The sequence below is a fragment of the Carassius carassius genome, chromosome 39 (assembly GCF_963082965.1).
Source record: "Carassius carassius chromosome 39, fCarCar2.1, whole genome shotgun sequence".
Lineage (NCBI taxonomy): Eukaryota > Metazoa > Chordata > Actinopteri > Cypriniformes > Cyprinidae > Carassius > Carassius carassius.
In genome coordinates this window covers 7,191,119-7,208,753 of record NC_081793.1, presented here as the reverse complement: position 1 = coordinate 7,208,753, position 17,635 = coordinate 7,191,119, and the positions used below count along the sequence as shown (strand labels likewise).

At 38.5% G+C, this 17,635-nt stretch overlaps 1 protein-coding gene across 2 annotated transcripts; it reads right to left on the bottom strand.

Annotated features, from left to right (window-relative positions):
- Positions 1-112: 112 nt before the first annotated feature.
- On the bottom strand, positions 113-17,118 carry vps35l (VPS35 endosomal protein sorting factor like). Of its 2 annotated transcripts, none has more exons than XM_059530588.1 (30): positions 17,059-17,118; positions 16,470-16,569; positions 15,962-16,138; positions 15,289-15,405; positions 15,179-15,203; positions 14,844-14,920; positions 14,233-14,361; positions 13,961-14,045; positions 13,623-13,679; positions 13,437-13,533; positions 12,449-12,496; positions 12,264-12,357; positions 11,865-12,065; positions 11,284-11,330; positions 10,594-10,705; positions 10,381-10,497; positions 10,223-10,276; positions 10,059-10,139; positions 9,912-9,974; positions 9,102-9,187; positions 8,886-8,966; positions 8,727-8,790; positions 8,274-8,372; positions 7,557-7,634; positions 6,834-6,948; positions 2,681-2,820; positions 2,439-2,604; positions 1,657-1,775; positions 530-676; positions 113-453 (listed from the first exon to the last, which is right to left on the bottom strand). In XM_059530588.1, exons 1-30 carry the CDS (start codon positions 17,073-17,075, stop codon positions 355-357), a joined length of 2,892 nt encoding a protein of 963 aa, XP_059386571.1. In that variant the 5' UTR covers positions 17,076-17,118; the 3' UTR covers positions 113-354. The 2 variants fall into 2 exon arrangements, with proteins under 2 accessions (XP_059386571.1, XP_059386572.1); XM_059530589.1 differs by lacking the exon at positions 17,059-17,118 and adding an exon at positions 16,825-16,848.
- Positions 17,119-17,635: the final 517 nt, after the last annotated feature.

Below are 17,635 nucleotides of genomic sequence, written 5' to 3'. Positions count from 1 at the left end.
GTAATGGAGGCTTTCTTAAATATCGCAGATAGTTAATACACCAATGCAATGGTAATAACAGCCACAGGGATGACTTTTGCAGCCAACACAGAATTGAACACAAGCCAGAAAGTACATGATTTAATGCATTTAATTACATAGGACCTTGTTAGGAAAAAACTAACTGTACAAAAACAAGTGCAAACTGATATGACAAATAATATTCATAGATTTTGACTAGATTTTAGTCTAGACTGAAGAATTTTGAGCCAATAGGAAATTACAGGTTAGTTTCAGTAATCATTTCAATATCACTATAGATATATGAATGTCAAACGGTGTCAGGGTTTCTGACAGAATGTCTCCACGAGCGCGTCAGGCTCTGGACTGCAGGGACAGACGTGTCGTCATGTCAGAGAGATGGCTCAAGTCTGCCAGCTGCGCCTGATGTTTGATGTACTCGAGAGTCCGAACCTGGAGAGAAGAACAGAAAGAGGTTAAGGCTTTATACTTGCCACTGAATGCAAGTGCAATTATGCGTACGACTAACCGATGTGCGCGTGTCACAGAAGCCATGTTTGTGACTCAGGTTCCACAGGTTGACAGCCAGCTGATTGAGTTTGTTGTTGCGTAGATCACCATGAGCCAACAGACAGCCGAACAGAGAGAAAGCCAGACTGCCCTGCCTGCGCACTCCCTGAAACACACAGAAATAAGCTATCACACCTACAGCCATGCTAAATCATAAATGATAAAATTATTGAAAATACACGTTTGATTGTTCTAACAATGTGGCTCCAAACAATATTTGGATGCTTAAAATGTCTAAATGTCAAGTGGCACCTGCAAACAAATGATGCTCTAAAAAAAAAAAAAAAAACTTATTTATTTTTGAAGTTGTACTGGTACTGCATGAACTTTTTACTCCGTAAAAGTGGAATACTATAAAACTGTTGGGTGGTTTTTTTTTTATTTTTATTTTTTTTATCGGTCACTGAAATTGGTCTAAATTGGTCTGTTGAATAACAGAAACTGGTCACAAAGAACACGAATGAATTAAACAACAACCGTTGGCTCTGATTTTTACTGATAACCGATAAGTATCATTGGTGATTAATCGGCAAACACTATGTGACCCGTGCCTTCAAACTTTCACATTTTCAAAAATTACTTGAAAAATGACTGATTATTTTCACATTCTACAAAAATGATATATTATAATATACCGTATTTTTCGGACTATAAGTCGCACTGGACTATAAGTCGCATTTATTTAGAACCAAGCACCAAGAGAAAACATTACCGTCTACAGCCGCGAGAGGGCACTCTATGTTTTCAGTGTAGCCTACAGGAGCACAGAGCAGCATAGAGCGTCCTCTCGCGGCTGTAGACGGTAATGTTTTCTCTTGGTTCATGTCAAATACATTTTTATAAATAAGTCGCACCTGACTATAAGTCGCAGGACCAGCCAAACTATGAAAAAAAGTGTGACTTATAGTCCGGAAAATATGGTATATAATATAAAGTGTCACAATACTTTCATTTTGAACACTATACTTATTGTATTGTTATATACTGTAAATCCTAAAATCTTCTATACCTTGATAGTTCCAGAGACATCCAAAAATGTCTAATTGTTTCTTAAGAGTCCAGCTTCATTTAGAGACAGAATCTCACCTCATCTCGGCCCAGACCCTTCAAATGATCCAGAACCTGTCCGATCAGAGTCTCAGACAGCTTGTTGATCTCTGCGATGAATTTGGGATCTCCTCCATAGAGGGTTTCATTGGAATCCACTGCAACAAGAACACACATGCTTGCAGTTCCACTTCAATGCCAGAAAGACCTTAAGCTGTTGTGTTTATTAAGCCCCTTTCACACTGCACGTCAGACCCGCCAAATTACCGGAACATTGCCGGGTCGCCTTCTATGTGAGCAAACACGTCCCGGGATTGATTCCGGCCTTGAACCCGGGTCGAGGACCTAGTAACATTGCCGGGTTTAATCCCGGGACGAGCGCTGTGTGAACAAAAGCCAGATCTAATGCCGTGTCGTAGTGATGACGCACGTTATCGCACGACTCTTTTACCGGCTGTTTTGAAGGAAGATCAACGCTCGCGACAAAAAAATGTGTGCAAACTGTAATGAAGCAGAAATCAGTTAGTTCCTCACTTTCCGCGCTGAAGCCAAGATCGTTCGCCAGCTTCAGTGAAAGTATAACGTGCCTAACGTTTTCAACTCGTACATTACAAGTCACGCCCTGATGTCACGTGTCGTTACGGGACATTTACAGGTTGTGTGTGAAAGCACGCACATATCCCGGGTAATCACTGGCAGTGTGAAAGTGCAAAATCTAGCCACCCGGGAAAAATTGCCGGAAAACTTTACCTGTGTATTTGCCAGAATCGCAGTGTGAAAGGGGCTTTAGAGAACATGTCTGTATTTATTCACTGCGGTACCTTTAGGAATGGTGTAGAGAAAGCTTTCTTGGCTCATTGCTGCTAGTAATGGTAAAGCGCTGATGTAGACGCGGATCTTAGCATCACTGTTGTCCTCCCAGGTGTAGTCCTGCACCATATTCAACAGCCCTCGCACCAGATACAGCACACCCTGCTCCGGATGATCCTACGAGACCAAGTCAACAATCGTACTTAGAGAGATGAGGATAAAGCACTCATGCAAATATTTATTTATGCATTACCGGCACTACGAGCAGTGTGGAGAGGAAGTTGTTGATGAAGTCGAGGAGGAAAGGCTCAGATGAGCGCTGTTTACCCTCAATGCTGATGGTTCGTGGGACTTCTGGCAGAAGACTGACTGCTGCCTTCAGAAACGCATCCGCTGAAAAATGTTTTTACATTCAATATCAAATCACCCAAACTCAGCTGATCATGGCAGAGGCTACTATTCACACTGATCTGAGGTCAGTATTGAACGCAAATGTCTGAAAGTTTGAAATCTTTAGGATCTTTTGAAAGAACTCATCGAGGCTGCATTTATTTGATCAACAGTAAAAATAGTAATACTGTGAGTATAAGAATCAGAATCAGAAAGAGCTTTATTGCCAAGTATGCTTGCGCATACAAGGAATTTGTTTTAGTCACATAAGCTTCCAGTACACAGAGACAACAACAACAACAAAAAATTAGGCAAATAAATAAGTGTATAAACAATTGTGCTATAAATGATAATGGAATAGGATTGAGTAAGATGCAGGGATGTACTAGGATGGAGGGGATATTGCACATTTTTTTGCATAAGCATAAGTGGGGAACTTTTAACTGTTCATGAGGTAGATTGCCTGGGGGAAGAAACTGTTCTTGTGCTTTACTGTTCTGGTATTTGCGGCTCTGAGGCGCTGGCCAGATGGCAAAAGTTCAAAGATGGGGTGACTTGGATGTGAGGGATCCAGAGTGATTTTCTGAGCCCTTTTCCTCACTCTGGATGTATACAGTTTTTGAAGGGTGGGCAGGGGAGCACCAATAATCCTTTCGGCAGTCTGAACAGTTCTCTGTAGTCTTCTGATGTCCGATTTTGTTGCTGAACCAAACCAGACAGTTATTAAAGTACACAGTACAGACTCAATGACGGCTGAGTAGAACTGTTTCAGCAGCTCCTGTGGCAGGTTAAACTTCCTTTGCTGGCGAAGGAAGTACAACCTTTGTTGGGCCTTTTTCACAATGGAGTCAATGTGATTGTCCCACTTCAGGTCCTGAGAAATGGTGGTTCCCAGGAATCTGAATGACTCCACTGCAGCCACAGTGCTGTTCATGATGGTGAGTGGGGAAAGTGCAGGGGGGTTTCTCCTAAAGTCCACGATCATCTCCACTGTTTTGAGCGTGTTCAGCTCCAGGTTGTTAAGACTGCACCAGACAGCCAGCTGCTCAACCTCTTGTCTGTAAGCAGACTCATCACCGTCCTGGATGAGGCAGATGACTGTAGTGTCGTCTGCAAACTTCAGGAGCTTGACAGAGGGGTCTTTAGAGGTGCAGTCGTTGGTGTACTGGGAGAAGAGCAGAGGGGAGAGACCACATCCCTGAGGGGCACCAGTGTTGGTGGAGCAGCTGCTTGACATGAATTTCCCCAGTCTCACTAACTGTTGGAAATATGTCAGAAAGCTGGTGATCCACTGACAGATAGAGCTAGGAACAGAGAGCTGGGTCAGTTTGGTCTGGAGGGTTGTTGGGATGATGGTGTTGAAAACCGAACTAAAGTCCACAAACAGGATCCTCACATAAGTCCCTGTTTTGTCCAGATGTTGCAGGATGAAGTGCAATCCCATGTTGATTGCATCATCCACGGACCCGTTTGCTCGGTAAGCAAACTGCAGGGGGTTCAGTAAGGGTCCAGTGATGTCCTTCAGATAAGCCAGAACCAGTTTTTCAAACGACTTCATGACGACAGACGTTACAGCCACAGGTCTGTAGTCGTCAAGTCCTGTTATCTTGGGTTTCTTTGGAATGGGGATTATGGTGGAGCGTTTGAAGCAGGAAGGCACTTCACACAACTCCAGGGATCTGTTGAAGATCTGTAAAAAGATGGGGGCCAGCTGGTCAGCACAGATTTTCAGACAGGCTGGTGTAACGCCATCTGGGCCTGGTGCTTTTCTTCTTTTGTTCTTCTTGAAGACCTGGCGCACATCATCTTCACAGATTTGAAGAGCAGGAGGTGTGGAGAGGGGGATTGCAGGAGGTGTTAATGGTTGTGTAGGGAGATGGTCAGAATGGGTGTTGGGGGTTTCAAATCTACAATAAAACTCATTCAGGTCATAAGCTAGTTGTTGATTAGCCTCAATGCAAGGGCATGGTGTCTTGTAGTTTGTGATGGCTCTCAGTCCTCTCCAAACTGAAGTTGAGTCGTTGGAAGTAAACTGGTCTTCCAACTTTTTAGCATATGTCTTTTTAGCCGCTCTAATCTCTTTGTTCAGTGTGTTCCTGGCCTGATTGTACAAGACGATGTCCCCATTTCTGTAGGCATTCTCTTTGGCCTGACGAAGATGTCTGAGTTTTACTGTAAACCATGGCTTATCATTGTTGAATGTTAAATAAGTCCTGGTAGGAATGCATATATCCTCACAGAAACTAATATAGAATGTTACAGTCTCTGAGCTCGTCCAGATCGGTTGTAGCAGCTTCAAAAACACTCCAATCAGTGAGGTCAAAACATTGTAAATCCTGCTCTGTTTCGCTGGTCCATCTCTTCACAGTCCTTACTACAGGTTTAGCAGATTTAAGTTTCTGCTTGTAGGACGGTATAAGACGAACCAGACAGTGATCAGAACGTCCCAAAGCTGCTCGTGGAACAGAGTGATATGCATCCTTTATTTTTGTGTAACAGTGATCCAGTATATTACGGTCTCTGGTGGGACATGTAACATGCTGTCTGTATTTTGGCAGTTCACGGGAGAGATTGGGTTTATTAAAGTCCTCAAGAATGATTAAAACAGAGTCCGGGTGTGGCTGTTCTGTCTCTGTGATCTGATCAGCGAGTTTCTGTAAAGCTGAGCTCACGTTCGCTTGCGGAGGAATGTAAACACTCACCAGAATGAACAAGTGAAACTCCCGCGGCGAATAGAATGGCTTGCAGTTGACAAACTGCATTTCTAGATCAGGACAGCACATCTTTTTTAACACAGTTACATCTGTACACCACCGTTCATTGATGTAAAAGCATGTCCCGCCGCAGCGCGATTTCCCCGTTGATTCTGATTCGCGAACCGCTCTAAACAACTGAAAGCCCGGCAGATGAAGCGCGCTGTCCGGTATGGCGTCATTCAGCCAGGTTTACGTGAAACACGGAGCAGCAGAGTGTGAGAAATCCTTATTTGTCCGAGAAAGCAGAAGGAGTTCGTCTGGTTTGTTAGGTAGAGAGCGGAGATTTGCCAGATGGATGCTAGGCAACGACGTTCGAAATCCGCGCTTCCTGAGTCTGATGAGCGCTCCTGCTCGCTTCCCCCGTCTGCGCGTCCTGAAGCGCTTGATCAGCCCGCTGCTCCTCCGATAACAACGTTCAGTAAAACGTCTGAATAATATAAATCGGGTAAAACATCTTGTGGTGTGTTCTGCCGAATGTTTAGCAGTTCATCCCTGGTGAAACTGATCGTGTTTGTTAAACAAAAAACAGGAAAAACGAACAAAAACAGTACAAACACTGGAGAGCCAAGCACTGAAGCAGCCATGTGCGGTGCCATCGAGTGTTCACAGATATTGTTTATATATTAATACAGTTATAAACATGAACTTCCAGAAATCATAATAATTGGCTGATTTGGTGCTCAAGAAACATTTCTTATTATTAGCAATGTTGAAATGTTTTTATTGCTTAATATTTTGTAGTATCAATCTTTCAAAAGTTTCAAGAAATGTTATTTTTTTTAGAAATGAATAGGTTTATTCAGTACAGACAAATTACATTGATCAACTATTACTGTTAAGACCTCTATTTTAAATAAATGCGGTTCTTTTTAACTTTCTATTCATCAAAGATAATTTATCGCTGTTTCCACAAAAATATTACTCAGCAAAGAATAGTTTACAGAGCACCAAATCAGCATATTAAAATAATTTCTGATAGATCATGAGATACTAAAGACTGGAGTAATGGCTGCTGAAAATTCATCTTTTCTATCACAGGAATAAATGACTTTTTATTTGACAATATTATTTTTTTACTGTATTTTTTATCAAATAAATGCAGCCTTGGTGAGCATATGAGACTTCTTTCAAAAGCGTTTATAAAATCTTAAAGATTCCAAACCTTTGAACAGTAGTGTGATTTAATTATCATTTTCCATGAGAGGCCGGAAGAAGGATGTACAAGAGCATCTTCAGTCTGAGGGAGGCTGCAGCACTCACCCTGGGACAGACACTGGTTGGCCAGCGCTACCTCTCCAGAGAGCAGATAGAGGTTGAGACGGTTGAAGATACTGGTGAGGGACGGAATGGTGATGAAACTGTAGGCAGCACACGCCTGCAAATAAACAACAGGCAGCAAAAACTTACTTATGGAATAAAACGGGATAATGAAGAGATCCAACATTATTAGGGAGAATATATGTACTCATACATATTATGAGGCACCCAAACAGGAAATAATTATGTAAAATCTGAATACATAAATGTAAATCTCAATATATAAACTTAAAATGTGAATATACAGTTATAACCATGAATATATATAAAAAAATCTTAATATATAAATGTAAAACTGAATATATATATAAGTAAATCTGAATATATAAATGTTTATCTGAAAATATAGAGACATGCATTCAGATGTATTTTATATATTCAGATTTACTTGTATATTTTCAGGTTTGTATCTGTATTCTTGGATATAACTGTATTTTCAGATTGACATTCATATATTCAGATTTTAGATAATCATTTCCTGTTTGGCACCTCAAATGTGTGTATATATATATATCTATATCTATATCTATATATATATATATATATATATATATATTTATTTATTTATTTTATTTTTTTTACAATTCAAAAATACAATTTAGCAAATGTTCCTCATAGGATTTAACCATTAAAATTCTGTAAAGTGATAGAGAGAAAAAAACGAACCCTGACAAAAGCAGCCGTTTTTCGTGAGTGATTGCCTTTCATTACGCATCTGGTCTCCATTGCTAACTGATTCACAGTCTGTAAAATAAACAATCATATCATCATCAGACATTTCACCAGCAGTCCATTAGACTAAAATAAGACTTAACAACCTGTAGGTTCAATCTGTTTACTAGATTAAGACACAGGACTGACAGTAGAGGACTGAATCTGAAAAATGTGTTTTAATAAAGCCCTCTATCAGGACCCACAGATATCATGAGCGCATGAGATGCAGGCTGCAAAGTGACCTTGATGAAAGAGATAAATTTACTACAAAAACAATATAGTACTGTACATAGATGTAAACACATACACTGACATGAAAATACACATGTTTGCAGATAACAAAAACATGGACTCATATTGTGAGATATTTGTATAATACAGGTTTTCCCAAACTAGAGTTTGTGAGTTGATGAAAAGCTAATAATTTATTACATAATGAAAACGGGGAAAATAAAAAATTAAATATACACCTTTTAGATATCTTATTTGTTTACCTGCATGTCATGTAACCTTTAACCAACATCAGATAACCATGATCATGCAAAGGTTTTTTTTTTTTTTAATTACTGAAATGTTAAATTATTCTCAGGGGCACTTCAAGCATGTAGAAAAGTTTGGGAATCCCTGATATAAAACCAAAACTCATCCATTAAAACCAAGGGTGCTCACGTGAATCAGGTGAATGATGACAGGTTCTAGATTACAGAAAGTTGCTCTGGCTTCCACACAGAAACTCAGCTGCTGCTCAAAGTCCCTCCCAAACGACACCTGATGGAGAGAGAGAGAGAAAAAAAAGATTCTGTAAAACTATAGGTTATGTTGTAGTTGCTGACTCTGACCATACCAGTTTACAGTTTAAATGATATGTCACTATTTATTTTTGGCATTATAGTAATTTTTGAAAAATATAATTTATTTTTTATATTTTAAAAGTTAAATATTGCAAAGCTATCGATACATGGTCATTTTCAAGAGATTAAACTAGATGGTCTGACTGTCCTGAAAAACATGATTCCATTTGTGTCAGCTGAGCTCTCAAAAGTGAACTACCTTTCAATTTATGCAAAAAGCACGTTTTCTGAAGAGCTCATTATCAGATGTATTTTTAAGATGGTGACTCACCATACGAATAAATCCAATAATCAGCAGAGACAGAGATCTTTTCTCATCATCTAGAGTTAGAGCACTTTAACAAAAGACCATATGCAAACACGTCAATGTAACACACTGCAATTCTACATTAATAGTGAGACAGTAAAAAAAAAAAACAAGCCCACTCACTTGACAGAGTCATGCATGGTCTTACAGATGTGCAGCAGTGCATTGAGAATGACTGGGTCTCTTGTTGCTTCCTGCTGGTGTCTAAACAGAAAATATATCAACTTCAACTAAGAGAGAAACCTTTAACCTAGAACTAGAATGACCATCCTCTGTCTGGAATTTGAACACTTGTTTCTCTACATAGTTCTAATATCGAATAGTGAGCGACAAACGTACTTGATGAAGACCTCCATGATGGATTTACACACCTCCACCCTCACACTGTCTTTCTGGAACATGTCCAGAAAGGGCAAAAACTTCTCCTGCAATCATAGAAACATTATTGATCAGCCAAAATAAAGCATTTTTATATGATTATACTATTTTTATATTACTACTGATATTTTCATTTACAGTTTGAGTAAAATTATTTATTTGGGGCAAAATATGAAGGAATTTGGGCTAAATTGGCCCAATAGTATGTTAAAGTTGCATGTGATTTGCTAAATGAACTGAAATTGAAAGATATTCAACACACAATGGGAGAGCTACATTAGTCAAATTCTAGTATTCTGGTTTGGTCTGGTTTTTCTCTAAACCAAGTTTAGTACTGTCAAAATAAATAAAAAAAATCAAACGATTTTAATTTAGCCATAACACCATAAAAATAAATAAATGATACGTATATAAATTAAATCCACATTTTAGTAGGTTTTAGTATACAGTATCAAACAAATGTTTGCCATATGTTGTGCTTATCACAACATGTTTATGGGTTATTCAAACAGGAACACGTAATGTATTCATCAAAGCTACACTTCCAATTTTAAACTGACTTGCAGTTTTAATCAAAACATAATTGTAATCCAAATTGAAATGGAATGTTAATACATGAATAATAAATGTAAGTATTGTATTACATTCATATCACTGAACGTAAATAACAGCAATTCTGTAGGATTCAAATTCAAGAACTGAATTAGAATTCAAAAGGCAATCTCAATGGAGCACAGCCCTGCTAAAGGTCTGTTTTGGCTGTAGTCATACCATTGAGAAGAGCACAGAGAAGTCCTGGAAGTGGGGAAGGATCTTCTTTATCACCGACTGCAGCTAAAACACAGAGGAAGAGGGATGAATAGCGAGGACTTCATCGACACCTTCTCATATCATCTTGTGTACATGTTTCTTGCAAACCTGTGGATATGCATCCTCGAAAGCTCTGTCTGGAGTCATGTGTTTGATGATGTCAGCAAGAACGGTGTTCACTTCCCGTTTCTACAGGGAACAAATTTGAAATTGACATGTTAAAAATGGCAGAATTTCAAAAATGTCTGAGCTAATCAGAGCAGATCACTCACTGTGAAGTGACGGCAGGTAAACTCCACCCAGATCTCGGCACAGTTGATGTAATCCTGAGTTCAAGAACACACAGTACATTTTGTATTCAATTCATATTACATATTCTTTTTCTATACTGTGTGTTTAAAACCATTGAGAGACCAACAGAGGTGTTTACCCTTGGACTGCGCACTTTAGTGATGACCTTCCAAGCTTCGTTGAGTATGGAGAGTCTCTCGCTCTCTGGAGGGTCAGCACAGGACAGACTGCGACCGAGAGACGCAAACAACAGGTGCTGAAAAAAGACAATCATGAATATAAACTGTGACACAGACACTGATATACACCAGACCTTTGGCCTGTCTGTAGATTTATATGTGTGTTTTGTCACCTTGGGAAATCCAGCTTCATCACAGTCTTTGATCATGCCAATAAAGTCTGTCGCTCTCATTGCAACAAATTCTGCCCGGAATGCCCACATGACAGAGTTCAGCAGGAGAGCACTATGGGGAAAATACTGCATTTGTCAAATCAATATTAGATTTTTACATTTTCTGAAGATGTTTGGCCATACCAAAGTCACAACCACAATGCTAGGCTGTTCTGGGTGGGTTACTTTATGGTCTAAAGAGCCCACCACTAAGTATATATGATATTCTCATCTCAGTGGGATTTTTTCACCTTTTTTTCGTCCTTCTGCTAGGACGAAATTTGCAAGTCACTCTCTTCAACAAAACAGATTTGAGGCATCATTCCTGAGCAAAGCACAACCGATGCAGGAAGTACATGCTGAAGTCTTAAGAAATTCATAAGTATGAGCAATACTAATATGGATTCTTTCATAAGTAAGCATCTCACTAGTTATCAAGAATATCTGGCTAAACGACAAGAAGGCATCAACACTATTCACAGTGAGTCTTAAGCTTAATTTTTGGTCACTTATCCTATGCCATCTGAACAATAAAAAATTGTCCTAGCATTAAAAAAAAACATTTTCGAACTTGGAATGACAGGGTTCATAGAGATGCACTGTTTTGTTGTGCATGTTTTTCATGGTGTCAGAAGAGTTAGCAGATCTTACTTGTTGCCCAGCTTCTTGCATCTGTCCATCATCTCTGTTAGCAGAACCTTTAAAAGACACATTTTATCATATATTTATCAATCAGAATACTTTAGACTGTTATCAATAAAATATGATCAACATCGACAAAAGCCGTCGCTAAAATGCCAAAATGGCACAGAAGATGCATCTGACATGACTGTTTAATGCTGTTCAATGGTGACAAATGTTTTTCAATGTTATGAGATTATATGTATTTTTAAATAGTCTACATACAGTATACAAATGAAAGTAAACTAATTTCAAGAAAAATTATAAAATAATTATTGTTGATCATCAGCAGTGATAATTCACACCGCTACTGCAGAACAGATGCAAGCATTGCACACTGCTGTTTGGTTTTGACTTGACAACCAAAAATCTAACAGTAGCGCTGTCACTGTCATCCTTACACATCCTCCAAGCATGCAACAGAACACCTTTATGGGCAGATGTTTGAGTTATCCTATAGAAATATTCCATGTCTGACTTTGAATTGAACAAAGGATTAAATTAAAATAAAAACTAGCCAAGCATTTCCTCTGAGTGGGGTATGTATGTACCTCTGGTGCTCTGTATGCCACACACTGCAGGATCCAGTGTATAGCAGGAGAATAGAGAGTCAGATAGATGGGAATCTCCACCCGCTGCTGCGCCAACTGATTCTGCACACTTTCACCATGAGTCTGACGGAAGGAGGCCAGCAGGTCAAAGAAATTCTTATTGAGACTGTCCTTCAGATGCGGCGCCACCTCCATCCCCACCTGAGAGAAAGATAGAGAGCTAGAGTCTCTATGATATGACTGGAGTCCCTCCTTCAGTTTGAATCTACAAGGGTTTGCTTGTTTTATCATCCACTATGCACCAACTGAAAGCATGAAACACCACCTTACAGCAAAAAAAGTTGAAGCTGTAGGGAAAACCTGCTAAAATACATATTATGAGAACATTATTCTTTTCACCCTGCATAAATATGCCCGTGCATACACAGCCACCAGTGGGTCTCCTATTCCTCTGATCATCGCTGTCAATCTCTGCAGCGTCTCCTGAATCCCACTGAAGGACAGAAAGAGGACATCAGTGACCTATAAAAAAATAAAAAAACCCACCTGCATGAATCGAAGTGTTGCATTGCTCAGATACGTACGACTTTGTCAAGAAGCGGTTGCATTTTAGAAGAGCAGCCTCAACATATCTGCACTAAAGTCAAGGGTTCACTATTACATTCTGGGGTTCAACTCATATTTTTTATTCTCATAAACTAGTTTAATCCTATAAAGAGGACTATCTAATTTTACATGCACATTTCTAAGGCCTTTAAATTCTTAGAATGAACAAAACTTTTTACACCTTTTTGACTGATAGTCGATACCTTTTTAGCAACGAAAAGGCCCTTTATTTTAACTGTAATCTTTTCATTCTGAAACCTTAAATCGATTATAACTGTTGTATTACATAATATTATATATTTAGAACTCATCTAATAAAACTAAGCATTTAAATATCATCTTACTAAGACGTTTTACAGGGAGATATTTAAATGCATGCATTTTAAAATAGTTTGTTAAAATGTTATAAAGATCTGATTTGATTATAAACAGCTGATCTTTATATGGCCAAGAGGTAAGGTGATATTCTGTTTGCTTAAAATGTAAATCTCTGATATTTACATTACAAGCTACATTACAACAGACTCTGACCTTACTTTTCTGGCCATATAAATATAAGTAACTGCAAATTGAATATTTTTGCTCAGTTTAGGCCTCTGAATAAATTTGAGGAGTTTTTTCCTCCACTAGTATGAGTTGCAAATTATTCTATATCATACAATATGAGCCAAACAATGCCTGATGTATCAAAAACCATAATGATAATAATAAAAAGCACACATTTCTTTTCTTTTTTAGATTTTGTCAAAAGGTTCAATAATGTTGCATTTCCAAATTATATTTTTCAGACTATTTCAGACCTTACACGCTTTATCATTAAAACATCGTAGACTGGTTTTCTAAACAGTACAAGTGCTAGTGCTTTTAAAACTGCAGTTTGTCTTAACACACTTATTTATCTTGAAAAAGCTTAAACAATGAAATAAGAACATGGAAAAGTGTTTCAAAATCCTGCTGAAAAGATACAATCGAGGGACAAGCTCTCTGATGGAGGCGATCTTAAAGAACCAGTTGAGGCACGTCTCTTTGGCTGTGTCATTCACATCATCAGCGGAGAATGATTCTGAGAATCACATTAATGAGGAAATCCATTTTAAAAATGTCACAGATATGGTAAAAGAATAGGCTGAGCTGTGATGCATTTTGTTTCACCTGGTAGAGGATGAGGGTCAGCACACATGGACCAGATCCTGTCATAAACCAGACCACCTGTACACATATGACATCAACAAGAGCAATAGACAGACATTGTCCTTTTGTCTTGCTGCATTTTAATACTATTTTCATGGTAACCCAAAATTTCGCTGTAGTTTATCAGCACTAACAAAAGTAAATGGTGAAGCTTTCCATTTATAAAGTTAAGAAACTCTATATATATATATATATATATATATATATATATATATATATATATATATATATATATATATATATATATGGAAAAACAAAAAAAAATATTATTATTAAGATCTATTATGATGAACTCTTACCGAAGGTGTCTAGGATATCTGTGATGAGAACAAACTTGCTGGGGTAGAACTGAATTACTGACGTATCGGAGAGCAGCTTGGAGCACTGACACAAAATAACGTCATAAGGAATGTTTACTATATTTTGAGAAAGATTTTTTTTTTTTTTAAATGCACTGATTAGTCATTCACATCAAGACCAGAAAAGTGCATTATGAAAATTAATTTTGTTTTTGAGCTAAAATGACATTTGAGTGTATACTGTTGGTTTGTGTGTTCACCAGTCTTCAGACCTGGATGACAATTTTCAGAGCTTTGACTTTCTGGTCTGAGCCCCAGGCCTCCTTCAGAGACTGGTTGAGCTCTTCAATGCGGTTGACATAGTCCTGCTGGGACAGGTTCAGCAGCTCCCTCTGAGAACCCTGTGGGCACACACAATAAACAACATATTCTTTAACATACCTACCAACAAACAGTAAATGTCATGTACGGTGATACAAGGAACACGGAAGAGATCCAAATGCAGGTAAAAAGGTTTATTTGAGGGCAATCCAAAAAGCATAAACAGTCCAGGCAGGGTCAAAACCAGAAAATCCAAAAACATAAAAACGAAACAAGAACACACGGGAAGAGCAGACTCTGGGAGGTATCATACATACGACAAGGACTCCGTGACAAAGACTCTGACAGACCGGGTATAAATACACAGAAGGATAATGGGGAAACTGGAGACAGGTGGGGAACAATTAATTAACTAAAACAAGGAGGAAGGTGACCAAATAAGGAAACAGGAAGTGATAATATGACAGACACCGTGGGAACGGAGGACACCTAGTGGACACCCAGGGAACACAACCCAGACACTGTGACAGTAAAGCACAAGACGTCTCCAGATGAGACCCACCTCCTCCAGGTCATCCAGTTCCTCCAGACGAGTGCGCACCTTCTCGGACACCGCTGAGCTGGGACTGGATGCTTTACCTTAACACAAACCAAACTGTTTGTGTCTATTAAAGTTTGTTAAGTTATTGTACAGTACTGATCAGGATGGACCAAAAATTTAGCAATGGATTTTTGTTATGGATTGCAGGAGTTTTTCATTTTCATCATCATAGTAATAATGATAATAATAACAATTAAGAAATTGTAATATTAATGGAGGTTTAATGGAAGACAACAACTGGAATAACTACAAAGCAAGAACAAATGAAAAGAGTCTTCAAAAACTGATGAACTCACTCTTGTCCGAGCCCATGAAGAGATTCTGTAAGAGAAACAAAAGCTCCATTATCATGTGTGAAAAGTAAAGACTGACAGGATGAGTAAAAAGTGTAAAGCGCTGCACCTACTATAGACAGTTTTTCTGTGGTGGTGAATCTAGACAGGATTTCTCCACGTTTAGATGACCATGGCTCAAAGTCTGAGCCCACTTCCTCCTCTTTCTCCTTACGTTTACGTCCCAACTCCTAAATAAAAACAGTAGAAAGTGAAAAAGTAACAAATGTTTCATGGGTAGATCAATTTGATGTGTATTCACAGACATGATGTGTGTATTCACAGGATTCTCTGAAGTACCTTTGAAACAATTCCACGGTATTAATTGACACTATGGTATGTACTGTAAGTACCATGGTATTACCATCTGATACTGCACAAGTATATATGGGGAAGTCGTGGCCTAGTGGTTAGAGAGTTTGACTCCTAACCCTAGGGTTGTGGGTTCGAATCTCAGGCTGGCAATACCATGACTTAGGTGCCCTTGAGCAAGGCACTGAACCCCCAACTGCTCCCCGGGCACCGCAGCATAAATGGCTGCCCACTGCTCCGGGTGTGTGTTCACAGTGTGTGTGTGTTCACTGCTGTGTGTGTGCACTTTGGATGGGTTAAATGCAGAGTACAAATTCTGAGTATAGGTCACCATACTTGGCTGAATGTCACGTCACTTTTATCAGAGTACTAGTGCACATTTATGGATTTAATTATACTATTGCTATATTTGTGTACGAATTTTGTGAATTTTACCCCAGCAGAGATGCTGTGTGGGAGAGTTGGTGTCTGAGACGCCGCAGCGAAAAGAGATAGTGGGTCGGTCCCATCCAACATTGAGCTGAGTGGATCCAGAACCACAGAACTAGAGGAGGAAGAGGAGGAGGAAGTGCTGCCTTTCCGCACACCACGGCGAGCTTTAGAGTCTGTCACCTGGAAAGAGAGAGAGAAAAAAAGAAAATTATATATAGATAGTCTAATCTGATTCTAGAATTTTTTCATTTTTCTTCTATTGAATAACTAATTTTTGTTCAGAGATTTGATTCATTCTAATTAGCAAAATCTGAAATGTAAGGAAAATACATATTCTTGTTCAACACACTCAAACGTTGTTTACTCAATGAGGACTGAACCTTTAATAACCTTTAATAACTGAACCTTTAATAACCAATAACCTTTAATAAAAATATATATATATATATATTTTTTTTTTTTGCTTTGAATGAAAGCATTTAATGAGTTTTTAGGAGAGCTGTAGATGTACCGTAATTGCTTTAAGTGGATGATAGTCACTGAAGTCCACTGCTGAAACCTCCAAACGACACATCTGCAACTCACCCTCATATTTACGGGCCCGAGAGTGCCTGTGCAGAACACGAAACATATACAGAAAGATGATATGGACAGACGTATCAATACATAAGCCTGAACAACAAAGGGCTTGAAAATCTAACAGATGTCCCAAAAATAACCGAGTCATAAAAAATAAAACAATTCTGGGCATGGTAACGTTACCATTGTTTTGTGTTGTTGGAATGACTTTAAAACAGTGGTAGAAATACCATAAGTAGCTTTAGGTAAAATAAGTAAATATCATGATATTCGACTGTGTAACTTACTCCTTTAGTATCACGGCAGCTACCAAGGAAACATGGTATTAACGTTACATTTAGTTACCATCAATGTGCTGTCATAACAGTTAACGTTTACGTAACGTTACACCTTCCTCTAGTCTATGGCTAGTACAGATATCTTACAAAATACATATTCATCATTATTTCTATATTAATTAAAAACGTCGCGTTAGAATCTGATAGTGTCAAAAATGTTTTTAAAATGTAAACACTTCTCACCACTGAACTGAAGCCATGTTCAATCAGTCATATGATCATGAAGTGTTTGACGTAAGAGTCGTGGTGTCATAATAAAAGTCACCAATTTATTTGTGAGTGATGCACTTATCTCTAAAGCTGTAAATTCCGCAGTGTGTGTGTACAGGTTTTTCTTCACTAGTGGGGACTTAAAACTGAGTACACACCATCTCATGGGGACTTCTGTCGACATGGGGACCTAATTTGAGGTCTCCATGGGTACAAAAGCTTATAAATCTTTCTTTCTTTTTTTTTCTTTTTTTTTCTATAAATTGTGCAAATGCCAAAAAAAATCTATGAGGGGTAGGTTTATGTGTAGGGTTGGTGTAGGGCGATAGAAAATACAGATTGTACAGTATAAAAACCATTACACCTATGGGGAGTCCTATAGACAGATATAGATATATAAAGATACATTATGTTTATTGTATGTCCACATTTTTATGTGCAAGACATTTTTAGAGCATTTGCTCATCCGCAATGTCTCAAAAATATATTTGACAGATAACGTTATAAATAACATGATGTTGGTTCATTGTCACTTTTGCACACAACATTT